The sequence below is a fragment of the Poecilia latipinna genome, unplaced genomic scaffold, assembly GCF_001443285.1.
Source record: "Poecilia latipinna isolate Pla-1442-1.1 unplaced genomic scaffold, P_latipinna-1.0 Scaffold1217, whole genome shotgun sequence".
Taxonomy (NCBI): Eukaryota; Metazoa; Chordata; class Actinopteri; order Cyprinodontiformes; family Poeciliidae; genus Poecilia; species Poecilia latipinna.
Window position 1 is genome coordinate 114,257 of NW_015113833.1, and position 8,330 is coordinate 122,586.

The window sequence follows — 8,330 nt, forward strand, 5'->3', positions numbered from 1 at the left end:
TTTTTTTTTTTTTTTTTTTTTTTTTTTTACAAGACACCAAAAGTACTCCTTGTTGAAATTGAGAGAGACCTTCTGTTTAATGGTGTTTGTAGGTTAACGTGAAACAGTTTTGCCCCCAAAAATCCTATTATGGTTCTCAGATCGAGAGTCATTATTACTCGTTTTCATGAGAGAGAGAGAGAGAGAGAGAGAGAGAGAGAGAGAGAGAGAGAGAGATTGATGCTTCAAATTAATTTGGTTTTGGAGATTATGGCCCACAGGAGAAGATGCTTGTAAGATAGTGGCAACATTCAGGTCAAGGTCAGGCTTCTGTATCCTGCAGTTACAAAAATGTCTATTTTTTCACTCCTGGGCTCTGGAGTGTGGAGAACGAGTGTGTTTCCTCAGCTTGCTTTTAAATTGCATCTGATTTTTGGAGGGGTTTTTTTCTTCCTTTCTTCTTAAAGAAGTGAATTTACCCTCTTGTCTTTTTTTTCCAGGATAATCGCTCCAGCATGTCCAGACCCATGATCACCCGATCACCAGTGTCTCCCTTGAGTAACCAGGGCATCCCCACACCTGCACAACTCACCAAATCCAACGCCCCTGTGCACATTGACGTAGGCGGCCACATGTACACCAGCAGTTTGGCCACCCTAACCAAATTTCCTGAATCCCGGTGAGTCTCCATCTCCAATCCAAACCTAAAATGAAGGCAACTTTTGCAGCTTAGGGTACGCAACGAAGGTTTTGCATCTGCAGTTTTGTGGCTTTTTTTTTTAAGACAGAAGTGAATAATAGAGAGTGGCTTGTTCAAGTCAAAGCGTGTTTGGCAGTGCCGTAATTGTCTCTGAGTTTAATGTCAGCTTCTGTAATGTTTAATGTCATTATGTGACAGTCAAATGTCACAACTCCTCAAATCACGCGTGTATCTTGGGGAGGCACTCGGAAGAGACTGTGATGTATGAAATATGTGGTGGTGTTCGGCTTTTAATCACCCAGGTGCACACCGCGTTGCATCTTCTCACTTCTCACACTCGCAGTCTAGAGTTGTGCTTGAGAGGTAAACAATTTGCAGGAGCTGGTAGTGCAGACCACAGACAAAAGCAACTTGGTTATTCTGACAGATGTCAACGCAGCAGCAAAGAGCCGAAGGCCATGGAGCCATCTGGAGGCCGGGAGGCCACGCTGTCGCTCCGAGACCAGGCCTGAGGGTGACTGGCGCACTGCCTCAGGCAACCAAGCACCAGCTGGCCCTAACCTCTCCAGACCACCTCTGCTATTAATATCTCTTTCTTTCGTTGTCGTTCTACCTTTAAAAAAATAAAATAATTCCACCGTATAATGTATAAGTCTTTGAATCTTTGTTTTCAAAGGTAGAATAAACATGCTTTTGCTAATCTGTACACATTGTCCTTCTACCACCTTCCCACCTTCCCTATTCCCCCTCACTCGCCTCCTCTCTCTGTGCAGAATCGGCCGTCTCTTTGATGGCACAGAGCCCATAGTCCTGGACAGCCTGAAGCAGCACTACTTCATTGATAGGGATGGACACATGTTCCGCTACATTCTCAACTTCCTCAGGACGTCCAAGCTCCTCATTCCCGACGACTTCAAAGTGAGTGCATGTCTGTTCTCAGAAAACTGTAAAGTCCCATCAGCCAGTCAGCAGTCCTGCAACTTAGCGTGCACAATGCCTAGGCCACCAAACGCCTTCGGTCTCCAATACTACATGACCTCCTGGAAACGACTTGGAGTGTAAAATGTAATTATCTACCCAAGGATCTCTCCAAACAAAAAGCTCAACAGTGTCCATCTCCACATCAAGGGATGCCTTTTAGTCTAGTGTTGTTTTAAATCGCATGTCTTTTTTTTTTTTTTTTCTTACAAAACCAACGATCTTCTATGCAGGCAAATTAGCTCACAGGCTCCCATAACAAACTATTTCTGCAGCTCAGTATATGTCCAGCTGCCGAGTGTCCATCGACACTGACTCCCTCACTCTATGTGACACATTAGCATTCCTTTTTATTACTCATATGTGTCATTTACTCAGTAATTACTAAACTTGCCCTGGGAGAAAACAAATAAGCACATGATCTGTTGGACTGTCCAAAGCGCCACTCAATCAGTGGAAAGTATGCCAGTTAAAATAAGCAAAGGCTCAAGTTCATGCGGAGGTCATTTTCACATTGGGGAAGCTTTAAGAGAAGCATGTGGAAAGGGCCAAAGGAGGAGGGAAAAAAAAGCATCAGTTTCACACTGCATCTTCACGTTAGATATTTTGTCGTTTTTGGTAAAGTTCTACAAGATACATTTTTCTAACCACGCTCTAACCTGTCCTCCGCAGGACTACAGTTTGCTGTATGAAGAGGCCCGATACTTCCAGCTGCAGCCCATGCTTGCAGAGTTGGAGCGCTGGCGTCAGGACCAGGAGCTGGGCCGGGTCTCCCGGCCCTGCGAGTGTCTAGTTGTGCGTGTTGCGCCTGACCTGGGCGAGAGAATCACCCTCAGCGGCGACAAGGCCCTGATCGAGGATGTTTTCCCAGAAATCGGTGATGTCATGTGTAACTCTGTGAACGCTGGATGGAACCATGACTCCACACATGTGATACGCTTCCCGTTGAATGGCTACTGTCACCTCAACTCTGTCCAGGTACAGGATTCCTCTTTCCTTGTGGGGTTTTAATATCTTCGATTAGAAGTGATTCTAGTTTTTCATGTATTACCGAACACCTACAGTTAAAAAGTCTTCTGTACAGAGATTTTTTTTTTCATTTTACATCTCTGTCTCAAGACCTGAGATGATGATCTGTTCATTCCGCATTTCTTCATCTGCTGTTGAGAAATCTTTACTTTCGTCTCATTGCAGACTCTTATCTTTTTTTAATCTTCCCAAATCATAAGAAAAGCCTTGAAGAAATTTGACTCTTTGATGAGTTCATCAAAGGATCAATTTATTGAGTCATCGCTGTACATCTTCCACAATCCTCATTTCCCTGTTGTCTGACTAGAATATTAATTTTGACTTAGCCTCCAAAGCTGGTGGTTGGACAGTTTTTCCTTCAGTCCCAGTAGCAACACCGAGTTTTCTTTGAACTCAGTGCTGGTAGTGCCTATCTGGTTTTTTACAAAAAAAAAGAAAAATGGTTGCTGTTAGATCAGTAATAGGCATGCATGTTAATAATAACTGCCCAAAGAGTAACTAGGAACTTTTCATGCGTCCATAATAATCCTACCTTTGTGAAAAAAATATATGAGAAATTACTGTCTGATAATAGTCATTAAAGATAGTACATCTACCACTGCTACTCCTCAGTGTCAGGCAAAACACAAATACGTCTGAACTTTTGTCCACAGCTACTGTTTTGCTTTCCTGGCCTCAGCACACTTGGTACGCTTGCAGCAATAATATCCTGGATGTACACTTGTAGATTTGGGGAGACTATGACATTCTTATCACTCAGGCCAACAAAGACCTTTACAGATATGCAAAGGCCTTAAATGCATAGACATTTAAGGTCCATTTACAAGAAAGATTGTTCAGAAATAAATGTGAATGGAAATAAATGCTAGAAATAATCAAAGGAAGTATTTTTTTTATGTATGTGGTAAATATGTTTAAGGCATTTGGGTAAACAATTATTTTTAAAAGTTTTTTTTTTTTTTTTTTATGTCATCATTGTTCCATTGATACTGGCTTCTACCTGATATGTACTGCAATGCCATTAAGGGTTTCAATAGGTTTGTAGGCGTCAATATCCCATTTGCAAGACTATATCGAAATATTTTTGTATTGAAAACCTAAAATCTCCAACTCCACTGCTAAAACCAGCAGGAATTTGGCAGTAATTCACTATTGCGATTTTTTATTGATATTCCACTGATTCATTGATGGTGATGTCCTCAAATATGCATCAATAACTGATGGAAGTGAGGCATTTTAGCAAAGATTTCACAATGATTTGGATTGTGTCTCCTTCTGAGGAAGTGAAATCTCCACCTCCTTTCCAAAAACACACAAACAAAAACCCGTCTCTGAAGTGTGTGAGTAGTGGAGAGCAAGCAAGAGAGTGAGCACGCTCCCTGGCAGGTTGTCTCCAGGCAGGGCCCATAATCCTGTTTGGTTATTAAAGCACGCCGGCGGTGAATGCTGTATCTGCGGCTAATGGAGGCAGGGAGGCGGAGGGGAGTTGGGGGAGGCTGGGAGAAGGAAGGGGAGCAGAGAGAGCTGCCAGCAGTAGGGGGACCTTTGTAGTTTTGGCGGAGGCTTGGGCCTGGGGCAGGACTGAGGAAAGGGGAGGTTTTGCTCGGCAGCCCACACTGAGCCAAGTGGCAGAGAGAAAGCCTCACTGCTCCCTGGGGCCTCTTCGATGGAATGTGATCCTACAGCCCCCCCGGACACGTCTGTAGATGTCTGCAAGGCTGCAAGATCAGAAACGGCTACACACACACCCAAAGACAAACACACATATACACAAAAAAACAATGAAAGGGAGGCAGGAGGCAATATGAGAAGCTCTTTGTTTGGTGAAAGTCTTGTGAAAGTCTCATCCCAATTCCCATCACGAGCCGAATGTTGCCACAACTTAGACCCAAAGCTAATTCCAGTGGTAGAGTTGGCGCAAAGGCAAGAACATATAATTGTTTTGGGCAGTTTTGTGTTTCTTAGTCTCGCGGAGGCAATTAAAGGTTAGAGATGACAGCCATGTTTTGGCATAATAATTTCAATTGACTCCTGCCAGTTTGTTTTTTAACATACACTCAACGTTCGGCCCTTCTACATCATCCACAGGTTCTGGAGCGTCTCCAACAGCGCGGGTTCGAGATTGCTGGCTCTTGTGGCGGAGGCGTGGACTCATCCCAATTCAGCGAGTATGTCCTGAGGAGGGAACTGAGGAGGACAAGTCAGCGAGGACCCAATTCAAACAGGATAAAGCAGGAGCAGCTGGACTAGAAACCTCCAGGGCAGCAGGAGGTGCTAGACTTTTCTGTAGCAGCCAAACAATCAGGGCTGCAGAGCTCTCTGGACTCTGTTTTTCTGCATTTCCTTGTTGATGTTTCTGTTTTCTTACACTTGAGAACCACATAGAGAATAAAAAATGAAGTGCAACAGGAGATTTTTGCCATACGAAGATATGAGGCATTTGATAACTTTGAGATTGCAAAGACATTTGTGATTGTCTAGTTCCCCCATAAACCAGTTCAAAAAGTATTTATATATATATGCTGGATCCCCAAACAAAGTTTGTTTTAAAACTTGCAGCCTACATTAGGTCAAAAAATTTGATTTCTAACATACTCATATGAATTAAAAGTCTTTTATTGCTGAAGTAGTGTGTTGCATAGCTTGTCGTCAGTGACTGTTTTTGTTGTTTCACTAGCATATCGAATGGAGAACTTTTTTTTTTTTGCCCCCCTCAAAAAAACTAAATTTGTGTTGCTTAGAGAGCAGAATGTCTCAGACTTTACCAACATCTATGTTAAGGAAACACATTTTTCACAAGTGACATGTACAGAAAATCCAATGAAGTTGTGTTTTTGAAATTAGCCATCAAGGACGTTACAAACACAGTGGAAATGAATATTTTTGTAAATTATTGTCGCACCATTTGCCTCACAGGACAGTATGAACCACCATTCCGTGTGATACCTTAGGACTTGTTTCATTGGAATCTAATTTTTCTCAGTCACGACCTGTAAATTTTCATTGTATGTCTTTGTGTTTTTTACATTGAATCTTTTTAAAGCAAGTTTCTTGCCTCAGACATGACTGAACAGATTAAAAGCTTATTGTACTATCCAAACTGAGATGACTTGTATTTGTAGCACATATTGATATGAAGTTCGATATAAAGTATTTCTAAGATTACTGAAACACCTACGCTCCTTTGATTTAAGGGGAATGTAGAGTAAAAAGAAAAATGTGAAATAAATCTCAGCTAAAGTTGTAAATATTGTCTGTTTTTCACTTTGTGTGGACATCTTAGATACATTTCCTTACATCTGTTGGACCGTCCCAAACGACTCAAGTAGTAAAAGCAAATATATGAGGTTAGACTTAACCACTCTTCATCATTTACGCAAAGCAAACTATAAAGACAATATAGTGTTTATTGTAGTGCCTAAATGACAGGGCAGGGTACTTTTTACTTAGCTATACTGAATAAGGTTGACTTCTCCACGCAAGCACTGTCAGTTGTGTTTCCACATATTCCTGCAGGGCCAAAATCCAAAGTGAAATCCCACACAGAGCACTGTCGCCTTGTCTCCGTCCCTTTTGGCAGAATCTCTACTTTCTATGACTATCTTCAGTTTATGCTATATGTCTTCCTTTTAGGCCTCTTTGTCCCAGATTTCTGTTAGAGCTGTCTGCTATAATCATGAGGTGCAACTGTGGCTAGGAGAGGGTGTTATTCATAAAAAATGAAAGTGTATTTTAATTTTTAAACATATGTAAATCCATAACAATCAAAGAGATGAGATCAATGAAACTATTTAAAGCAAAGTTTTTATGACTTGAACATGATTTTTAGGAATATTGTTCAATTATTCAAGTCAAATTGTCATTTGCTAGTATCTGTAAAACAATTGGTTTTGTAGTCGAACTGGGAAAAATACTTACCTATTCTCATATTATAAAATATATCAATTTGTAGAACCAGTGCAGTGTCTAAATCAGCCATTGATTAATTCATCCATCCATTCATTCATTCATTTTTATCAACCTTTTTAGAACTGCAGGGAAAACTAACTAAAAAGGGTTCAAGCCCTCCTCAGTAAGTCTAAAATGTTTTATTAATGCAATAAAAATACGGCTTTTCAAATTTAAGAAGACTAAATACATTTTACATAAGCTTCTGCAGGCTGCACTGTGGCACAGTGGCTAACACGGTATCAGTTTTGGATTTGAGTCCTGGGTTCTTTCTGCTTGGAGTTTGTGTAGCATGTGCACCGATCTGAAATGAACAGGTGTCACAGAGAATCACAGACATCCCTCTACTACACAACACTTTACCCCTACTGTACTATGATCAAAAAACACTTGACTGTATGTTAGTGGCTATGGTATAGTGCGCACTGTAGTTCTTGCTAATGAGGTTTAGTTTGATTCCAGCTTCCCCATGCAACATGTAAAGTCTTCTTGAGAGGGGAGTGCTGCGGTGGCTCAGGGGTTAAGCACACCCCACATAAGGAGGCCTTAGTACTCGACGCGGCCATCACAGGTTTGATTCCCGGCCTTGTGACCTTTGCTGCATGTCTTCCCTCTTTCTCATTGCCCTACTTTCCTGTCATAGCATTTTCAAATAAAGGCCACTAGAGTAAAAATCTTTAAAACAAAAATTCTTATGTTGCATACCGATAGTAGATTCTGACGGCATTTTGGTAAAAATAACTAGCGGCCAGTGTGCCTAAGAAAACTTCTATATAAGGTCAGCCCGTGTATTTTAATATGATACAGATCAACTCTGACTATATGATTTGATGGAATTGGTTGGAAGTCAATTTGGCTCAAATTGTATACATATGCTGTAACCTAGAGCGTTAAGAGGAGATATTTCCAGAAAGCACTTATTTGATTATTTTCCTTTTCCATTATTTCAGATCTTCAGATCTTCAGACCTGTACATTTCATTGTGTTCCATCGTGAACAAAATAATCTTGCCCAGCCTGTTCACTTCTTATTTCCTAAATTTAGACCAGGTTGAAAAGGAAGTTTAGACATTTTCCTCACAGGATATTGCCTGTTGGAAAGTAAGATAAATGGTCTCAGTCCTTTACATAAAAAGGGTCTGAAGGAGATTAAAAAGAAGAAGTTTTATATCTTTGAACGTTGCTTTCTGTCTAATCCTTTTTTGCAGTTTTAAAAAGGCAGAGTAGGGCCTAGAGAAAGTGGACACAGCAATCTTTCCTTCAATCTGCAGGCTTTGCTTACTCACCACCAGTGAAGGTCATTCACTTCATCTTCAGATCATCACAGTCCTCCAGTCTATACAGACCAATGTATGCAGTACCTGCTCCTCCTAACTGTATTCATGTATGCGACTCTAAACTGTACTCTGGATTTAGTAAAACTATTTTCAGCTTTTTCTCATATTCTGTGTTGATCTGTAGGTAATATTTTGCACGGTAGGTGCCTCCCACCTTTATTGAAAAAGCCTCATGGCCATCTTATGCGAGCAAGATAATTATAAATGTAACCTATGGCAAAACAGCTAAAAAACACAACTCCCACATCTCTCCCTTGCCATTTCTCACTCTCTTTCTACTTCTCTTTCTTTCCTTCCCTCCCTCCCTCGCTCACTCAGCCTCAGGAGCTGATTTCAAATTTTCAAAGGTATCTCATGGTG

At 41.1% G+C, this 8,330-nt stretch overlaps 1 protein-coding gene across 2 annotated transcripts in view; it reads left to right on the forward strand.

Annotated features, from left to right (window-relative positions):
- Nucleotides 1-5,934, forward strand: part of kctd1 (potassium channel tetramerization domain containing 1) — an 18,317-nt gene extending 12,383 nt beyond the window's left edge. For both annotated transcript variants that reach the window (XM_015053952.1, XM_015053953.1), the window contains 4 exons: nt 480-658; nt 1,453-1,597; nt 2,330-2,635; nt 4,775-5,934. In XM_015053952.1, the coding sequence (XP_014909438.1) occupies nt 480-658; nt 1,453-1,597; nt 2,330-2,635; nt 4,775-4,936 (792 nt within the window). In that variant the 3' untranslated portion in view covers nt 4,937-5,934. The remainder of the gene's footprint in view (nt 1-479; nt 659-1,452; nt 1,598-2,329; nt 2,636-4,774) is intronic.
- Nucleotides 5,935-8,330: the final 2,396 nt, after the last annotated feature.